At 31.7% G+C, this 22572-nt stretch overlaps 1 protein-coding gene across 1 annotated transcript; it reads left to right on the plus strand.

The window, feature by feature from the left end:
* Window positions 1-825: 825 nt before the first annotated feature.
* Window positions 826-21800, plus strand: LOC109174451 (pectin acetylesterase 8-like). Its single transcript, XM_019323688.1, has 2 exons — window positions 826-851; window positions 21122-21800. The coding sequence occupies exons 1-2, from the start codon at window positions 826-828 to the stop codon at window positions 21798-21800; spliced, it is 705 nt and encodes a 234-aa protein (XP_019179233.1).
* Window positions 21801-22572: the final 772 nt, after the last annotated feature.

The following is a 22572-nucleotide window of genomic DNA, read 5'->3' on the forward strand; positions in this document are numbered from 1 at the left end:
GGGCCTGACAACGTGGCCGACTCCCAGACCAATCGGCCGGAAGAGTAGGATGGGTGCCAAAAAGAATTAAGAAACAAAGCCCTCCAAGATAAGAGCGTAATTTTATTTATAAAAGAGGGAAAATACACAAAATAAGGAGCTTATTACATCACAAATAAATAAGAAATGCTCTTATGTAGCCCCCCCACCCCCCGGAAATACGGAAACAAATCTTGGCCGAGGCCGTCACTCGCCGGCAGAAGAAGAATCGCTCCCAAAGAACGTCTCCCCCGATGGTCTAGTGGGAGATGGACAGAAGGTATCCCAAAATGCCGGCATGATTGGTGGCACCACCGGCTCCTCATCATCCGGGTACATTTCCAAATACCGAGCAAAATCGACATCAGTCATCAGGTCCATAGCCGGCCCATCCAGGTCGTCAAGAGGAATGGAAAAGGTCATGCGAAAAGTCAACTGCTCTAGGACGGCCACCTCCACGAAGGACCCGTCCTGAGCAGTAACCCTAGCAGTGGCCGGGGGCGGCGGATTGATTGAAGTCGGAACATTCTCCGTACGAGTAAGGGTCGGCGGCTGTTGAACAGAGGAAGTAGCGCCGGTGGGAGACCTCTGAGAAACCGGTCGAGGAGCCTTCTTCTTGTTTTCTCTCTCGGGTCGGGTTCGCTTGGAAGGTAGAGAGCGTCGAGGCGAGCCGAAGTCGATCCGCTTTCCCTTCAAAGGCGAGCGACCCATAGCTGATCAGTGAGGTGCAGATAAGAGAACAAGAGGCTATTTATAGGAGCCATCCGGAGCTAGGAGAATCCGAACAGCTTCATTAAATCCGGGAAGATGGCGGAGGATCAGGGCTTTACCAGGTTCATTCAATACAGAGATTCGAGGATTAAGAAGGCAATCGGTTACTACTTTCCCACACCCGGATTAGTGGACCGAGTATGGAAAAGTGAGGGACTAGTTGATGGGGTGAAGACCCCGGCCCAAGAAGATGGGCCCAAGAGAGGAGTCTAAGATAGGAGATTGGGGCCAATAGCAAAAGAAGCCCAGTGAAAGCTTGGGCCGAGTCCAGGAGTCGGCCCAGGCCCGAGCATAAAGAGGACCCGGTCCAGAAAGCCGTTGAAGGATGTCCAACGTAGCATTTAAGTCGGTCCAGGAGCCGTTGGGGTATTCAAAGCAGGCATCCCGTAAGACTCGGCCAAGCAGGATGTTTAAAAGACCAAAGAGTCGTTGGACGACCCGGTAAACGGCGCCCAACGGCCTTATAATTGTAATTAGCCTTGAAAGCAGCAGTTAATGTCCTTCAATTCGGATGGAAGGGGGCCTACTATATAAAGGCCCCTCCACTCTTGTAAAGGGTAGGCGAGTCCATGCCCAGTGAATAAGAAACACACACTCTAGCTATTATTTCGACTACTCTTCCTTTGTTGAAAAACTTTGTGAAAGGTGAATCCACCAACCAAGGTTGTGTTGGACCTCCCTGAGCCCGAAAACCAAAAACCAACATATATAACATATATATATATATATATATATATATATATATATATATATATATATATATATATATATATATATATATATATATATATATTGTTTGTCCAGGTAGGGTCGAAAGAGAGTCTAGAGGGGGGGTGGGGTGGGTGAATAGACTCTAATCAATTTTTCAAAGATGCTCCTTTCGGAGTAATGCTCAGCGGAATGGAGTTTTCATCTTAGACCTTGCTTTGCACACTTTCGTTAGAAACTTTTTTCGTTTGGTCGATATGATATGCAATGCACGAAAGCAATAAAGCAGTAATTAAAGAGATATGGAGAGAGAGATTTTTTAGTGGTTCGGCTGTTAACGAAGCCTACTCCACTCTTCTTTCACAACTCGTGAAAGCGTTTGCACTATCACTCTTAGTACAAACTACTTCAAGCTGGCTTCCTTGATCACTAAGCTGGACAGCCACTTGATGTGTTTTTCAACTCCTCGAGTTTACTCCGCCTCTATCAACTTCTTCCTAATAGTTGAGATGTTGGAAAGATAATCTTGTGTTTCTCTAACAGATTGAAGTCTTGTCTTGATATCTGGATGAATCTTCACTTGAAAGTATGCAATACTTTTTTCAAATTGTGAAGAGTGGAAAATGAATGATCCTTTGAAAACTTCACAAAACACTGGTTATGAAAAGCTTTAAGAGATGCAACTGTTTGAAGAGCTTTTCTTTGGATAGTAAGAGTTGAACAACTAGCACCTTCTTCAATGGTGAAGAAAGGTATTTATAGGTGGAAAAATTTATCCGTTAGAGGGAGATGAAGATTTCAAACCTAATATCCAGTGTGTACTAACCAGTGGACATCAAGCATTTAATGCACTTGTACTGTGTAGCCATTGGAGCCAAAAATATTATGGCTTTTGTCTCTGTTTTCTGACAAGATGGTATAAGTCTTTTAATGCTCATTGTCTTTTGTGAAAATCATTATATTCCTAGGACACCTTTTGTCCGAATGATTTCCCATTCGAGAGACAACATTCTTCTTGCTTCACTTAATGAAGGTTGTCTTTACAAGTCTGTCTTGACTTGTTTGCTCAGAGATGTTCGTCGAAAGATTGACCTTATCTTTCGACCTTTCTCTTTGACGAGAGATCCTCTTTGTCAAATGATGGTTCATCCGAAAGATCGTCCTTATATCTTTCGTCTTCAGTGATCTTTCGTCCTTCTTTCTATCTTCATGTCTTCAGGTAGACCTAGCTATTTTGCTAACCTCAACAAGATTCATTCGTTGAGTTACAACAACTTTCAATTGTAATAGAAATCCTATCTATAGAAAAGAAAAATAGGGGTCTACAATCTTAGTGAGTTTGGTATCATCAAAATCTAATTACACTTGTTTCTAAAAACTTAAAACAGACAAAAAAAAATGAGTATGAAATTTGTCTTTATTTCTTACGCAAGAAATGTAAATTCAATTTTTTTTTTTATATTCATTTACGAGTACCAAATGTGTCGTTACGTTAATGCATCACATTTCTTACCCATACTTTCCTCTTCATTCTCACATATTTTTAAATATTTATAAAATTTATTTTTCTTGTGTGGTTTGCAAACTATAACACAATAGTGAAGTTTACCTAGTATACACACACTCGAATAATGAATGTAGAATTCTCGTCACAGAACAAAAGTATTTCTTACATTTGTACCTTCATTTTAGAAGTGTGTTAAATGGATGCGCGGGTTAGCTCAAAATCCAGTCTAGGCCCAACCAATTTGGGTCGGCTCAATTCATTTGCAATAATTGGCGGACTAAGGTCTAATTATTGTTTTGCGTATAGTTTGATGATTTATTTGATCATTTTTCCACAATAGTTTGTTGCAAATAAAGAAATTGGTTAAATTAAAGAAAAATTGACAATAAATATTCTGTATCTACCCATTTCTATTTTAATTTAAATTTGTAAAAGAATCACATAGGCGCGATGTACATCATGTACTATCATAGAAACAAGAAAGTATATAATTAACCATGAAGAAAATGTTTACAAATTCAAATACATTATCACTAGGTCTAGTGATAGAAATGTTTGTGGTGAATAAGTTGATTTACTAAAATAATATATATATATATATATATATATATATATATATATATATATATATATATATATATAAACGAAAAAAATAAGGATTTCAAAATCTGAAATTTAAACCCAACGAGAGAAACGAGGAGGAGAAATGTGAGTCGTGTGTAAAACACACTTGCCTTAAAATTGATTCGCTACATTCTGAGGGTGCTAGGAGCAATATGGCGTCAATATCTTAAGATAAAATGGATAACGGACTTTAGTGTTTGCGCATTCAAACATAAAGTCCAGTAAACTAGAACAAAGATCAAGCACTCCGTACAATTTACGGAAATGTAGGCAGAACTTTTTCGTAAGAAAAAATTTGAGAAGGAAAGAGAAAAATCACATATTTTGAGAGTTCAAAACTAGCAGCCCAAACATCTGCCAACAACAAAGCTATTTGTAAGAGATGATGGAATTAATAGCATTAAACCTGACACTTACATATGAAATAAATCAGATATGTAATCCCCATAACGTACAACTTTAATATGAAATTTGTATCTCACATATATTTATACCACAAAATAGCACTTACATGCCATTTTTTAAGCTAAAAATTCAAATAAGATATTCGACTGCGTCTCCATTATTGATAAGTGTCAAATTTGTATAACTTGTTGGACTAAAGTTTCATTACAATTATAACTCTGTTATATCCCTTATTACTACTACTATCTACAATATGTTTTTTCTATTACTCAATTATCATGTTATGAAAATAATTATATTTTAATTAATTAAATTTTGCAGATTATATTTTAATTAAATAATTATGGCCGTTAAATCATATATGTGTGTATAATTTGGGGAATGTGGTTGAGTGGAATGAACCCATTCATCTTTTATCCAAATGCCAAAGGATCAATCATTGGTTTTGAGAATGGAGGCAAATTATATCGTGCACCACGATGCATAATCAATTATGCACCACGCATCAAAACGACGTCGTTTTATTTAATGAAAATAAACGGAATCCGTTTCGCGCCGTTCCGCACCGTTTCGCACGCAAAAAATAACTCTGTTCTTCAGTTTCATTTTGTATACGCTGCAGTTTCAATTCAACACAACTACAGTTTCAGTTCGATGTAACTACAGTTTCATTCAATATTTATACACTCAAATATGTGAAAATGTTATTTAATTTTATTTTCTATACACTATAGTTTCATTAAAACACAACTACATAATCATTTCAATATAATTACAGCTTCATTGTACAATATACATTCAAATATGTGAAATGTTATTCAGTTTCATTTTATATATACTACAGTTTCATTTCACCACAATTACAGTATCATTTTGATATAACTGCAGTTTCATTTGATAATATAAAAATAATACGTGAGATAGTGTCGGTTTAGATACACTGTAGTGTCACTCCGTTAACACTAACTGCAGTTTCTTTACTTAAAGAAACTGTACTGTTCTGATGCGCGGTGCATAATCGATTATGCACCGCGGTCCACGATATAACGACTGGAGAATGGAGGCATGGAGCAGCTTTAAAATTCCAGGGCTACGTCACACTCTTATGGCCCGTTTGGTTCACGGAATAGGCCGGTATTGGCATAGCATTCCCAGTAATAGGCCTATTCCTTTGTTTGGTAACCGTTTTTATTACCAGGAATAATATTCTTAGTAATAGCACATTCCCCCAAACATGGTAATAGCTATTACCTGACCCCGCCCCCCTCCCCCTCCCCCGGTTTTAACCTATTCCTGAGTCCTCAGGAATAGATTTTTTATTTTATTTTCAATTTTACCCTTTTTGCTTAACCTATCTTTCTCTCGTTCTCTCTCTACGGTTCCTTTGGCATCTGCGATTCCTTTTACCATTTGTGATTCCTTCCGCATCTGCATCAGTCTTTACGATTCCTTTCATCATCTGCATCAATCTTTGCAATTCCTTCCGCCATCTGCATCAATCTCTGCAATTCCTTCTACCAACTGCATCAAATTAAAGCTTTAAACAAAACAATTTTTCTGAATTTTATTTTCTACAAATTAATTATACATTTAATTGTACAAATAATATATATATATATATATATATATATATATATATATATATATATATATATATATATATATATATATATATCCCTCGTGTTTAATTGTCATCGTTGAGTTTGGAACCCAGAACAGACTGCCGGTGATAAGCCGGAGGAAGGTGAGGATGACGTCAAGTCATCATGCCCCTTATGCCCTGGGCGACACACGTGCTACAATGGCTGGGACAAAGGGTCACCTCCCGCGAGGGTGAGCTAACCCCAAAAACCCGTCCTCAATTCGGATTGCAGGCTTCATGCAGGCGAGTTGCACCGTAAGACACTAAGGCGAATTCAGGTGCGGCAGTGTCTTACGGTGCGGCGGTGCGACAACACCAATAGTTCAACAAATATGCACCATCAACGTTAGGAAAATACACCACAAAAAGCAGAGTAAACAGAGCCCCGCATCACCAAACACACACCATTAGGTGTTAGTAAAAACACCATACACTGTTCGGAAATACACCATTGGGGTGGTGAGTTATATGGTGTCTTTTTTTGGGTCTGTTGTGTATTTTGTGGTGTTTTATTGCATTTCATTGTGGTGTGTTTTACTTACACTGTTGGTGCATATTGTTAACACTGTTGGTGTATTCTGAAATTCCGCTGCACAGGAAGACCCCGCCGCATTTGAACTTTATTCTATATATATATATATATATATATATATATATATATATATATATATATATATATATATATATAGGGTTGAGTTCAAATGAGGACAACAATATATAGAGGATCGTGAGGACAAATAATGGTCACACAACAAATTAATACTAGGCACACAACTTAATACATAATGACACACAAAAATAAATGTAAACATCAGGTTTCGAACCCAGGCTCTATATATTAACAAATCTAGCACGCGACATACAAACTGTGGCACACGACAACATTCGGCCATGCACACGATATACCGGCTAATGGCACACACTACATCTGTCCTCACAGTCCTCTATAATATACATGTCTAACCAAACCACTTAATTAAAACCAAAATAATATATATATATATATATATATATATATATATATATATATATATATATATATATATATATATATATATATATATATATATATATATATATATATATATATATATATATATATATATATATATATATAGTGAAAGGTTCCCGTGCGGATGTGCGGTGGATTAATGTCCGTGAGATTTTTACTCAATGTACGTGAGTGTTGTGTTTAATATGTCTGAGATTTGTACTTAATGTGCGTGAATGTGTAAAATGCAGCAGAAAATATTGATGTCAGTTTCTTCCCCATCCCTAGTAGCCATTTGCGCCCTCCCTGATGATGATGATGTGAAGGCGAGCTATGGTGGTTAAGAATTATGGGAATAAAACAACAGAAATTCACACTTTGATGCTATGCAAATTTTACTATGTGTGCGTCATTTATATAAACATTCAACTGTATTGAAGGTAGTTGATAATCCAGAATCCATGGCCAAATTGAAGGAAGAAGTAACAAGAAGCTTAGGCATTAATTTGCGTGAGTTTCTGTTCTGCTTCCTTCTGAGCTCGTAATTCTGAAATACTCACGCACATTAAACACAATACTCAGACACATTAAGTACAAAACTCACGCATATTAACATGACGCACATTAAGTACAAATCTCAGGCACATTGAGTACAAATCTCACGCACATTAAGTATAAACTTCACGCACATTAATCCACCGCACATCCGCACGGGAAGCAACAAATGCACCTGATCCCTTCCACATATATATATATATATATATACTAGTTTTTTACGCGCATTGCGCAATTGGGATAATGCCCAATGTTTTTTTTAAATAAGTACTTTAAAGTATATTAAGGCAGAATTATATTGAAATTGTTCATGCATAGATAATTGAAGGTTGAATTTGCGTATTTAAATAGGTAATTCTTCTCCCAAAGGTTGAGTCTCCAACCCCAAGGACCCCCCCACACTCCGACCCGACAGAGCATTGTGGGAGGTTGTAAATGCTGATACGCACAAGGAATCTGCCCACTTTAGACATAATTCCCGCACTGCCGCCGCCGAGGTTCAAAACCATTGAGCTAAGCCGGTGCGGGTTAAATAGGTAATTCTAAGTTTACAAATGCAATATAATATAGTCAAGATTGATTATAATTGTCAATAAAATAATTGTATAGGAATGGTTGAAACAAATACGGGACATAAGGGAGAACAAATAAAAATTAGGGCATAAAATATTAAATATATACTAATATTGTTTGAGGAGATTCCGACATTAGGATTTGTGGTTAAGTTCTATTAAGACTTTAATATTAGAATTAGATTAATGGTGTAGTTATAATTATATATTAGACTTTAATATTAGAATTAGACTAACGATGAATTAACGGAAAAATTAAATGGATAATCATATAATTAAGGATAAATTAAAAAATCTTAAAAGAAAAAAGTTAAAACCTAAACAATATGAACCATTCATTTGATTTAATAATTTCGCGGTCATTTTTTCTACCCAATGTTAATAATTAAATAAATTCGCTGGTCAAATCCGCTAGTATAATCCGCTAACGCTAACGCCTAACTGCTGATTGTCAAACAAGGACATTGCGAGGTAGTTCTCACTTCAATTTGTTGTGTGATTTGAATACTCTCTTTGTCACAAAATCTCTCAAGTAGTTAATATGATTGGTTTTATTAATTATATTTTTTTAATTTTTTCATGGTATTAATAAAATACTTGGTAAATAAATATATAGCATTATTTTGTATTATAACTTTGATATTTAATTAGAAAAATAGTGCACAAAAAAGATAATAGATAATATAGTGAATATAATCAATTGATGAATTTGAATGTAAAAATTTTTACATTTGAGAAAAATAAAGACAATATAACTAATGAAAATATTTCTTTTAATTAATTTATTGATAATTAATATTTTTTTTTCACTGAATAAAGACATTGTAAGGATAATGTAGCGAATATAATCAATTAATAAATTTGAATATAAAAAATTTTTATATTGAAGAAAAATAAAGACAATATAACTAATAAAATTATTTCTCTTAGTTAATTTATTGATAATGAATAATTTTTTTTTTTTTGAATAAAGGCATTGTGGACACATAATTATAAATTAAAGAAATGCATATGTATTATTTTTTGTTGTAACTACTAAATTATTATTTATATAATTTAATAAGAGTAAAATAGAGTACTAATTATGCCAACTTTGATTGGGATGAGATTCGAACCTAAGACCTTTTTCTATTGAAATCAATGAGTAAGTTAACGGTGAACTAACGGCAATTCTTAAAATTTTAACAGAATTAGTAATGGTGTGTGGGTATTTTAGGAAATTTTAGTGTAAAATTTAAATCTGATCAATCTTTCAATCAATCTGAGCCATTCATTTGATTAAAATCTGTGACCGCAATTTTTTCTACCCATTATAGGCCTAACTCTCTTGGGCTCTTATTAGTATACTAGTTTTTTTACACGCATTGCGCGATTGAGTTAATGCCTAATGTTTTTTTTTTAAAATAAGTACTTTAAAGTATATCCAGGCAAGATTATATTAGAATTATTCATACATAAATAATTGAATGTTAAATTCGCATATTTAAATAGGCAATTCCAAATTTACAAATGCAAGATAATATAGTCAAGATTGATTATAATTGTCAATAAAATAATTGTATAGGTATGATTGAAACCAAATACGGGACATAAGAGAAAGCAAATAAAAAATTAGGGCATAAAATATTAAATATATACTAATATTGAATAGCTAACTGCTGATTGCCAAACAAGGACATTGCGAGATAGTATTCCACTTCAATTGTTGTGTGATTTGAATACTCTTTTTGTTAATAAATCCCCCAAGTAGTTAATATGATTTGCTTAATTATATTTTTTTATTTTTTTAAGCTATTATTATTATTATTATTATTATTATTATTATTATTATTATTATTATTATTATTATTATTATTATTATTATTATTATTATTATTATTATTAGGTCATTTTACATGTTAATCTAAACAGCTAATATTTTCAAATTTCTTTTTACCAACCGTTGATATAATTCGCTAACGCTAACCGCTAACTGCTGATTGTCAAACAAGAACATTGCGAGGTAGTTCTCACTTCAATTTATTGTGTGATTTGAATACTCTTTTTGTCAACAAATCCTTCAAGTAGTTAATATGATTGACTTTATTAATTATATTTTTTTAAATTTTTTATGGTATTAATAAAATACTTGGTAAATAAATATATAGCATTATTTTGTATTATAACTTTGATATTTAATTAAAAAATAGTGCACAAAAAAAAGATAATAGACAATATAGTGAATATAATCAATTGATGAATTTGAATGTAAAAATTTTTACATTGGAGGAATATAAAGACAATATAACTAATAAAATTATTTCTCTTAATTAATTTATTGATAATGAATAATTTTTTTTTTTAATAAAGACATTGTAGGGACAATGTAGCGAATATAATCAATTGATGAATTTGAATGTAAAGTATTTTTATATTAGAGAAAAATAAATACAATATAACTAATGAAATTATTTCTCTTATTTAATTTATTGATAATGAATATTTTTTTTGAATAAAGACATTGTAGACACATAATCCTAAATTAAAGAAATGCATATGTATTATTTTTTGGTGTAGCTACTAAATTATTATTTAATTTAATAAGAGTAAAATAGAGTACTAATTATGCCAACTTTGATTGGGATGAGGTTCGAACCTAGGACCTTTCTTATTGAAATCAAGTAAGTTAACGGTGAACTAACCGACATTAACGGAAAAGATAATATTTAACGGAAAAGTTTACGGATAATCATATTCATTAAGGATAAATTAGGAAATTTTAAGGAAAAATTAAAATCTGATCAATCCGAGCCATTCATTTGATTAAAAAATTTGACCGCCATTTTTTCTACCCATTATAGGCCTAACTCTCTTGGGCTCTTATTAGTATAGTAGATAGTAGATATATATATATATATATATATATATATATATATATATATATATATATATATATATATATACACACACACACAAACACACACACACACTGCTACGGTTGTGGCACCCTCCAAACAACAAAATACAATTTCTATTCTATTCCTTATCTATTTCGTTCCCTATTGAATAGCATTCCTATTCCCTCCAAAATTATTTCGTGAACTAAACGGGCCATTATAGATACCTACCATTCAACGAGGGAATATATATTGTAATATCTTTTTCTTTTATTCTTTGTTTCTTTTTTATTTTGTGAATAATATTAAATTTTATGAAATGTGTTTACATTTCAAATATGATAATTAAAATTATCAAATTATAATGAATTGAAAATACAAATTTTAATTGATCAGCATATATGTTAAGATTGCATATGAGTTTTGATGTATCGCATCACATATTCGCATGGCATCGCGAGATGGTGTCAATTTATATCGTGCTCCACGGCACACATAGCAATGTGCATTCAGGCACAAAACGCGCACGTTTCAGACATCATTCTGTCCACCGGAACAGACCAAACCTCATTATGTGTATTCAGTTAAAATTTTATGTGTATTGTGTTATGAGTTTATGTGTATTCAGTTAAGAGTTTATGTGTATTATGTTAACCAAACCCCATTATGTATATTCAGTTAAAAGTTTATGTGTATTGTGTTATGAGTTTTCAGTTAAGAGTTTATATGTATTATGTTAACCAAACCCCATTATGTGTATTCAGTTAAAAGTTTATGTGTATTATGTATTATGTATTATGTTAGATTAGATTATGTGTATTTTGTTATGAGTTTATGTGCATTCAAAACAGAGGTTTTTTTTTTCAACAACTTAACAAAACGATGTCGTTTTGGGAGGTGCATGATGTACAATGCTATGTGCACCGTGGTGCACGGTATAACGATTGAGAGATGGTAATAACTAATAACTAATAATATAATAATGTTTGGTGAATTGAATGCAGAGCTGAATAGTTAGGCTAATTACCTTTGAGAGTAGAACACTACTTAATGGAGGATTGGGCACTACCATAGTGCCATTGCAATTTGCAAAACAAATTAATATAATGGAAAACTAGATATTTGGTCTTTGAGTTATAATTATGTTGACAACTTCCCCAACTTATAATCGTATTTATTTTTACTCCTAACACCTAAGAAGTAGGTCGTTTGACCCCCGACGTTAGGTATCCGTTTTAACTTGACGAAAAACTCAAAAGTTCCTTTAAAATTAGAGGGCTAAAGTAGGAAATTCACATCTTATTTTTCTTCTTGTATTGAAACCACTTTCTTAGCATTATTTTACATTTCCTATCTAAAAAACTTGACACAAAGTACAAACAAAGAAACACTTAATCACTGTTTTCAGGCGTGTGAAACACACAATTCTAAATATTTTCGATTTTCCTAACTAAGCAACAAAGGGTAATCAAACAAGAACTTTTGAGATACAAGAATATGTTAAATTTCTCATGTTGTTTTTTTAAGAAATTCACAATTGGAGTAACTTGAGATTTCTAGTATGTAAAATTGTTTTCGTAATCTCTGTTGTTGCTTAGTCAAGAATCATATATTGTGACAAGTGACAACTGACAACATATGAAAATTATCCATCATAAGTCATCTTAATAATCATAGTAATGGATGAGGAACATGGATTTCATACAAGAACTTGAGACTCAGTTATGGAAGTTATATATATATATATATATATATATATATATATATATATATATATATATATATATATATATAATAGAATTTATACGATTCTAGACTAAGATACTGTAAAGTTTATAGAAGAAATTTTACATACTACAAATTTCAAGTTATTCCTTTAATGAATTTCTCATAAAAGTAATATGAGAAATTTGACATCTTCTTGTATCTCAAAAATTATTATTTGAGTACACTTGTAACTTGGTAAGGAAAATCATAATCTTTTAGGATAGTGGCTTTCAAATGCCTGAAGACGGTGATCAAGTGTTTTGTTGTATGAACTTTGTCTCAACTTCCTTATGCGAGACTCAGGTTCCTAACAAATCATACAGGGGTTATTGAAATGCTTTTAGTGTTGAATAATCTTGAAATATATGACTGAAAAATAGAATTAATGTTGCGAAAGTGATTTTAATAATTAAAAAAAAAAAGAATAAAATGTGAATTTATTACGTTACTTCTTCAATTTTAAAATGTTTTTGAAATTTTTATTAGGTTGAGGTGGATGTCTAACATCGAAGATCAAACACAACATTTCGCTTATAATAGATGAGTTAAAAATAAATACAATCATAATAGAAGGACTGAATCAAAACTTAAAAATAACTCAGTGACCTATGACAAAAGATGCTCTTTTTCTCTAAATATAATTCATAATGGAATTGGCAGGTATGCCCATTATCGTCCTAGCTTGCTTCATCACATGAAAGGTTCCTTTTTTTCTAGGCCTAATTACTATACGGGATGGGAGCTGGGAGTTGAGCATATTCGCTAAACATGTGAATGGTTAAACCATCAGCTCTCAAAATTTGGGTATGGCTAAACATACATTGAAAGGAACATTTTGAGTTAATCCTATATAGGGTGTTTTGATTATAGTGGTTTTGTCTCTATTTAGTCTTAAATTTTCAAATCGATCACCTATGATTTCTTGACTTCTAAATTGTTACTATCTGTGGTCTAAGTTAAGCATTCATGATCCTTCAACTTTTAAAATTTAACTAGCTATAGTCCTAGTGGAAGGACCATAGACCATGTGTGGTTAACTTGGACCACGAATGATAACAATTTAAAAATAAAAGAACCACATGTGATCAATTTAAAAATTCAGGACTAAACGTGGCTGAAAGTAAGTCAAACCCGTCAATTAAGCAATTCATCTTTATATACTATGTTTGATAACAAACAAAAGTTTAAAATATCTTCAAAGTAGGTTTTGAAACAAAACTTGGATATCAATGCAAAAAATTAAAATAAGAATGTTTTTCATTTAAGGAGAAAAAATGATATGATATTTATCTATATTTATATAATAAAAAAGTATTATCAACGTATCTTTTATATTCGTTTATGTAGACATATACTATATTTATTACGGGGCGTTTGGTTGAAAGGGGGAAATTATGTGGGAAAGGAATTGCAATTCCATGGGAGAAGAATAATGTGGGAATAAAGTGGTAATTAAAATTTCAGTATTTGGTTTGTAGGAATAAAATTAATGAGAATTTCAATTATAATGTTTGGTATACATGAAATTGAAAGGGAATAAATAGTAAAAACTCCAAAATGCCGATACTTATTGTTTTTTTTTTTTTTTTTGAAAACCCCTGATACATATTGTTATTGTTATTGTTATTGTTATTATTATTATCATTATCATTATCATTATTAATGTCGCATGGGGTCCTCCGAGTATAGTGACTTTGCCACGTTTAGTCCTAAACTTTTAAATTAACAATCTGTGGTCCATCGACTTTCTAATTTAACGATTCATTGTCCAAGTTAACCCATGATCCTTTAACTTATGAAATTAACAAACTGTGGTCCTCTTGAAAGGACCATGCTTGGTTAAAGTTTAATAGTTGAAGGACCATAGATGATTAACTTGGACCACGAATGTTAATAAATTGAAAGTTGAAGGACTAAAGGTGGTCAATTTGAAAGTTTAGGATTAGACGTGGTAAAATCATCATACTCGAAGGATCTCAGATTGTATTATTATTATTATTATTATTATTATTATTATTATTATTGTTATTGTTATTATTATTATTATTATTATTATTATTATTGTTGTTGTTACTGTTACTGTTACTGTTACTGTTATTATTATTATTATTATTATTATTATTATTATTATTATTATTATTATTATTATTATTATTATTATTATTATTATTACAAATTCTATGATAATTTATGTAAAATGATGTATAAATGTACAACAAAAATAAATTGCTCTCCAATTTTCCACATACCCATTTCCTTTCCTCATATGCGTAATACGTTTCCATTTCTCTACAAACGTAACAACAATTCTTTCTCTCTTCATTTAAAAATAATAAACTCTCATTTTTATTTGGGAAAATATTTTTAAAATTTTTTATATTTAAATGTTTTTATGTTTACATTTTTTTTTTTTGGAAACCTAGAAACTCATTTTATAAATATTACTTGTCATGTTTTATCCGATCGCTATACCTTCTATCACGGTATACATAGCAATGTGCATCGCATATTCGCATGACATCACAAGATGCTAATAACTAATAACTAATAATATAATAATGCTCGGTGAATTGAATGCAGAGCTGAATTGTTAGGCTAATTACCTTTGAGAGTAGAGCACTGCATAATGGAGATGCTAATAACTAATAACTAATAATATAATAATGCTTGGTGAATTGAATGCAGAGCTGAATTGTTAGGCTAATTACCTTTGAGAGTAGAGCACTGCATAATGGATGATTGGGCACTACCATAGTGCCATTGCAATTTGCAAAACAAATGAATATAATGGAAAATTAGATATTTGGCCTTTTGAATTATACTTATGTTGACAACTTACCTAAGTTATAATGGTATTTATTTTTACTCCTAACTCCTAAGAAGTAAGTTGTTTGACCCGATGTTAGGTATTTGTTTTAACTTAACGAAAAATTTAAAAGTCCCTTTAAAATTAGAGGGCTAAAGTAGAAAATTCACATCTTATTTTCCTTCTTGTATTGAAACCACTTTCTTTGCATTATTTTACATTTCCCATATAAGGAACTTGACACTAAGTACAAACAAAGGAACACTTAATCATCGTTTTCAGGCGTGTGAAACACACAATATAATTCTAAATATTTTCGATTTTCCTAACTAAGCAACAAGGGTAATCAAACAATAAATTTTGAGATACAAGAATATGTCAAATTTCACATATTGCTTTTTTAAGAAACTCACCAATGGAGTAAGTTGAGATTTCTAGTATGTAAAATTGTTTTCGTAAACTCGGTTGTTGCTTAGTAAAGAATCATATATTGTGACAAGTGACAACATATGAAAATTATCCATCATATGTCATCGTAATAATCATAGTAATGGATGAGGAACATGGATTTCATACAAGGAACATGAAACTCAGTTATGGAAGTTAGATATATATAATAGAATTTATACGATTCTTGACTAAGATACTTCAAAGTTTATGAAAAAAATTTTACATACTAAAAATCTCAAGTTATTCCTTTTTAATGAATTTCTCATAAAAGTAACATGAGAAATTCGATATCTTCTTACATCTCAAAAGTTATGGTTTGAGTACACTTGTAACTTGGTAAGGGAAATCATAATCATTTAGGATAGTGGCTTTCAAATGCCTCAAGTCAAGTGTTTTGTTGTTTGTACTTTGTCTCAAGTTCCTTATGCAAGACTCGGGTTCCTAACAAATCATACAAGGGTTATTGAAATGCTTTTAGTGTTGAATAACCTTGATATATGAGACTAAAAAATAGAATTAATGTTGAGAAAGTAATTTTAATAATAATAATAAAAAAGAATAAAATGTGAATTTATTACGTTACACCTTCAATTTTAAAAGGGTTTTTGAAATTTTTATTAGGTTGAGAAGGATGTCTACCATCGAAATCGAACCCCAATACTTATTGTTATTGTTATTGGAATTGTTGTAATAATAATAATAATAATAATAATAATAATAATAATAACAACAACAACAACAACAACAACAACAACAATAATAATAATAATAATAATAATAATAATAATTAACATAATATATTATTATATATGAGTTAATATCATCTGAGGTCCTTCAAGTATAGTGATTTTGCCACGTTTAGTCTGAAACTTTTATATTGACCATCTGTGGTCCTCCGACTTTCAAATTTAACCATTCGTGGTCCATAATGTTAACCACTCATGGTCTTTCAACTACGGATGGCAATGGGGCCGCCCCCGCCCCCGCCCCCGCAATCCCACCCCACTCCCCATACCCGCGCGGGTAATGAAATTCCTTCTCATACCCGCCCCCGTGGAGATTTTGCGGGTGCAGGGAATACCCGTGGGGATTTTACATATAACCTTAGTCTCATTAATAATATGAAACTTACACCTAATAAGATTTTTATTACTACAATTTATAATATTAATGCATCAAAGTATTCACCAAATAACTACCAACTTGAATATTACATTTACTTCCAACTTCAACATTAGTGTATAAAATCTTAGCCACTAGCACCAAAAAATAATTAGAAGCTGTAATAGTAGTGAGTTGGGACCTTCCCTTACTACCTAAAAATCTAACAGATTAAATAAATAACATAATACTTTGATATTGACTTAAATATAATAACACAATATATATATATATATATATATATATATATATATATATATATATATATATATATATATATATATATATATATATATATATATATATATGTAGCGGGTGTGGGTGCGGGGCAAGGATACCCCTCCCCGCACTCGCACTCGCCCCCATACCCGCGCGGGTTTAAAACTCTCTCCCTATACCCGCACCCATTACTCAAATTATGCGGGTATTTTATTACCTATTGGGACATGACGTTTCGCGCATAATAATTGATTGTTGGGCATGATGTTTTGCGCACCCTCGACTAGTATATATATATATATATATATATATATATATATATATATATATATATATATAGGTACACAATTTATTAATGTACATAATATAAATTTTATTTTAGACTAGGATCTTTAATGTAATATAGATCCTAATTCATGGTGTTTGTGTGTGTGTGAAGAATGAAAGTAAAAGTTGGAAGTAAGTTTTTGGAGTATAACTAATATTTTTTTTTTAATTTTAATTAACCTGACATAACACATACGGCTGGAAATTATGACATTTTTGACTACCAGAAAGTGATTTTAAATCAATTCAAAAGCAAAAAGTGGTCGGAAATAGCAACAAAAGTTTTTTCGGATACCAAAAGTGATTGGAACAAAATTTTAAAATTGATTTAAGATCACTTTCAGGTGATCAGAAATTCCATAATTTCCAACAGTGACAAATAAATTGCTCTCCAATTTTCCACATACCCATTTCCTTTCCTCATATTCGTTTCCATTTCTCTACAAACGTAACAACAATTCTTTCTCTCTTCATTTAAAAATAATAAACTCTAATTTTTATTTCGGAAAATTTTTTTAAAATTTTTTATATTTAAATGTTTTTATGTTTACATTTTTTTTTTGGAAACCCAGAAACCCATTTTATAAATATTACTTGTCATGTTTTATCCCATCGTTATACCCTCTACCACGGTGTACATAGTAATGTGCGTCCCGCGCCTCCCAAAACGACGTCGTTTTGTTAAGTTATGTGTGAAGTCGACGCAACAGAGTGTATGTGTATTCTATTATATAATTATGTACATTATGTTATACAATTATGTACATTGTTTTATGCAATTATGTACATTTTTTATACAATTATGTACATCCGAACACGTGATTTTTTTTAACAGTTAAAAGTTTATGTATATTCTGTTATACAATTATGTACATTCTATTATACAATTATGTAGATTTTCAAAACATTGGATTTGTTACGAAGTTAATAGCAAACACAGAAAAACGAAATTTTTTTTTAAAAAAAAGTACAAAATGAAGTCTTTTTGTACTAGGGCGCACAATGCAATGTGCGCCCTAATGCAGGATATAAATTGCCTATTTTATCACATCAAAAAGTAAAAGTGAAAGAATAAAAATTAGAAGTCAATCTAATAAAACTCTTTTATTTGTTCCCATATCATCTTTCTTTTCCTTCTTTTTTATCTCACATTTCATTTATTATTAACATCTCTCTTTTCCTCTTACAAGATCTTGTTTTAAAAAGTGCTCCCTTTTCATTTGAATCTCTCATCTTCTACTTCATCAATTTTTATGGGCATTGCTATTTGTAACATTCTCTAGCAAAAAGTGAATGTGTAAATAACTTTGAAATTGTAAAAAGGTATAAAAATTTCAATAATTTTATAGGTGGTATAAATAGTAATAAGGGTGTAAATATGACTATTTATATCAACCTGGTCAAATATAATTTACAAAATTTCATTAATAATTTTTAATTAAAAAATAAAAAATAAAAACATTTAAAAAATAAAAAACTATGAGTATTTTCATTTATAAAACTACGAGCTTTTCATGGAATTGGCTATTTTGTTTGCTACTAAATAGTCATTTCAATGCCTTCCATGATATTAGTTAGGAATTAATACCCCATTAGAAATAACTAAATTTAATTTAGGGAAAATTGTAATTTATGCCCTTCACAAATATGCCAATTATCAATGTTACCCCTGAATTATTAGTGATGTAAATGTTGCCCCTCAATTTTCAAAACGTGACATATATTGCCCCTCTCCTGAGTTATTAGTGATGTAAATGTGGTTACCCGTCGTCTTTCTTGTTCGAAGACCACGTTTTTTTCCTCAATTTTTCTTTCTTCGCTTGTTCTCCTTTCGTCGACAACAAATTTTCTCCTTCTTCATATTAGGAGAGGGGCAATATATGTCACGTTTTGAAAATTGAAGAGCAACATTTACATCACTAATAATTCAGGAGTAACATTGATAATTGACATATTTCTGAGGGGCATAAATTACAATTTTTCCTTTAATTTATTTAATACAAAAGATACCCTCATGTACTCTTCTTTGTGGAAGAGCCTTACGACTTCGTATTTTTGTAACAAATACATTAGTAGACTTTCTGGTATCGTCAATAATAATAAGCAAAAGAATTAAGAAGGTATGGGCAACTGCCTGCCCCCACCCTCCCTCTGCTGACAGTATATAAGCATGCATCTTCTCATAGCCAATACACTCAACATTTCTCAATCTTTAATTACCTTCAATCAGCATATCACTCGAAGCACGAGCTACCTTAATTCCTCAATCTCAATCTTTCAATTCCTCTCCATCTATACTCATTTCCTTTCTCTGTCTCCATCTGCTTCCATGGCATCCAAATCACTTTCGCTGCTACACTATGTAGTGGTTTTCTGTATTATGGTTCCAGCATTTACTCAGGGCCGTTCCAATAAAATTTGGGGCCCGGTACAATATCTTAATTTGGGCCCCCTTTTTCAAGTGATTTTTATATATAAATAATAGTTGTGTCAAAAATTCAAAACATAAATATTGTATAATAAATACATCTAAATTATCATTTAAAAAGTGACATGCGCCTTGCACACTTAGACGCAAAATCATCTAAACAACTATCAACATTCTTATTATTTTCATTGTCACAGTGATACCTATCATCGTTGCACTATCATTTAATTTTTTTCCAGTCTCACAATCATCTCGATCTTCTATATGAAGATTAGCATCTAACAGTTTTTCATTGGCATCATCTTTTTGCTCATCTATTTGAGTTTTTTTTAATAAATTTTTCAAGAGATTCCTTTTGAGATTGAGTTAGTTGCTCAATCCTTCTTTTCTTTTTTACGCTTCTCAGATGAATATTTTCTAGAAGACATAAAATTCTAAGAAAAAAATAAAAATTTATTTAGAAACTCTATCAATAAATATTTAATCAAAAAACGAATTCTGGAATATATTATTCTGAAATCAGAATTAAGTCATTTAAATAAACAATAAACAAGAATTATGAAACAATACGTAATTTTAATTACCTGTCAAGAGAATTGAAGAACTTGAGAGTTTGTATGATAAAAAAAGAATTGAAGAATTAGAAGCACACGAACTGAGTCTGTCGTTTTTGCGTCAATTCACTAAATTGTGCGGCCTAAAAGACGTCAAACAGCAAAAAATTAAGAATACAAATCAACAACAAAATTAAATATTTAAATAATTAAATTACTACAGCAAAGAATACAAAAAAAAAAAAAATCAAATAGCAAAAAATACAATTGAAATTTGATAATATCCAAATTTAATTTACCTAAATCCTAATCTAGCAATTATTAAAAAAAAAAAATCCTAATCTAGCACTACAGTAACTCAAATTAAATATTAGAATTGTTTCAATTGCCTAGGTAAATTCAAATTGTTGTAGGCAGTAGACTTGTAGTCTCTCACTCTCTCGGTCTGTATAGACTGCACTCTACCACAGTACTACTAGATTAGGGATTTAGGGTATGCTTTGTGTTTTTTGAGTTATTAGTTTTTCGCTACTTGCTTCAATGCTTTTATGCTTTGTTCGAACGCACTCTGCAGCTAGATTAGAGATTTAAGGTCTTTGCATTCAGCAGTTGCGATATATATATGGCATTTTTTAAAAAAAAAAAATTAGGGGCCCCCAAAATTTGGGGGCCCTGTGCAGCGGCCCTGGGCAGACTTGCCCAGGGCCGGCCCTGAATTTTGCTGATGAGTATGACATCAGCTCTGGGTATCCCGTCACGGAGCCGACGATCATTAAGAACGCTGCTTCCAAGGGAGCAGTTTGTCTAGATGGGAGTCCACCGGCTTACCACATCAGCGAAGGCTTTGGAGCCGGAAAAGACAAGTGGATGGTTTACCTCCTAGGCGGAGCTTGGTGTCCTACTGTCTCAGATTGTTATAGTCAATTGCGTGGACATCTTGGGTCTTCCATATATTGGAATGACACTAAACAAAAACAAAGATTTGGAGGCATACTTCACAACATCTCCAAATCGAATCCAGACTTCCACAGCTGGACAAAAGTGATGGTCAGATATTGTGATGGATCGTCTTTCACGGGAGATGTGGAAAATGTTGATCCAGCCACTGGCCAACATTATAGAGGTAAAAGGGTTTTCGATGCCATTGTTGATGACCTTTTATCTACCAAAGGAATGAAGGACGCCAAGGAAGTTTTACTGACTGGTGGTTCTGCAGGAGGATTGGCAGTTATAATCCACTGTGATCGTTTTGCCAATCACTTTCCGGGAACCACCAAAGTCAAGTGTCTATCCGATGGCGGTTTTTTCCTTCATTCCAACAATCCTTTGCAAGCCCGAGGGTTGGAGTCCATGTTTCGGGGCACATTTGTTTTACATAATTCAACCGGAGCCCTACCTAAGGCAACATTGATCGAATGAAAAGCAGCGGCAGAGAAGAATACTTATGCATGTTCCCACAATATATTGTGGAAGATGTTAAGACGCCGTTGCTAGTCATGGCCACTGTCTATGACTCCTATCAAATAAATAAGACATTGTCAACCGTTCTTTAGCAGGCGATTAAGCACAAGAAAATCTCCCCAACTCAGTATGGTGTTTTAGAAACTTTTAGATTTCAATTTTTGAATGTTGTGTATAAAACAACATATAAGTTGTCAGGAGTTTTCATTTCAAATTGTTTTACGCACACCCAACTTACCTTCCAAGGTTGGCACAATAGAAATTATGGAGTAAATAATAAGACCGATACAGAGGTAATTGGGGAGTGGTACTTCAAAGACAGATCTCACATACTAGAGATTGATACTAATCGCTTGGTCAAAGACTGTAATGACAATGTTTACATCAATAATTAAGGATGTTAATGTTTTGTTACCTTAGTTATTATTATTATTTGTATTTGTATAATAATATTAAGTTGTATCTTTTTATGCTTTAATTTGCTTCTTTTAGATCAATTAAAATGCTTTTCTAATGCTTTTCTATATCATACTACCAGAATCTAAATCAAGTGCTTTTATATATATATATATATATATATATATATATATATATATATATATATATATATATATATATATTACGGTCGTGAAATTTATATTCATATTAATATTAATATTTGAATATCTATATTGATTAATTAGAATACCATCATAATTTGAACATAAGATACGAATTGTATAGGCATATA

Source organism: Ipomoea nil, unplaced genomic scaffold (genome assembly GCF_001879475.1).
Source record: "Ipomoea nil cultivar Tokyo-kokei standard unplaced genomic scaffold, Asagao_1.1 scaffold0642, whole genome shotgun sequence".
NCBI lineage: Eukaryota > Viridiplantae > Streptophyta > Magnoliopsida > Solanales > Convolvulaceae > Ipomoea > Ipomoea nil.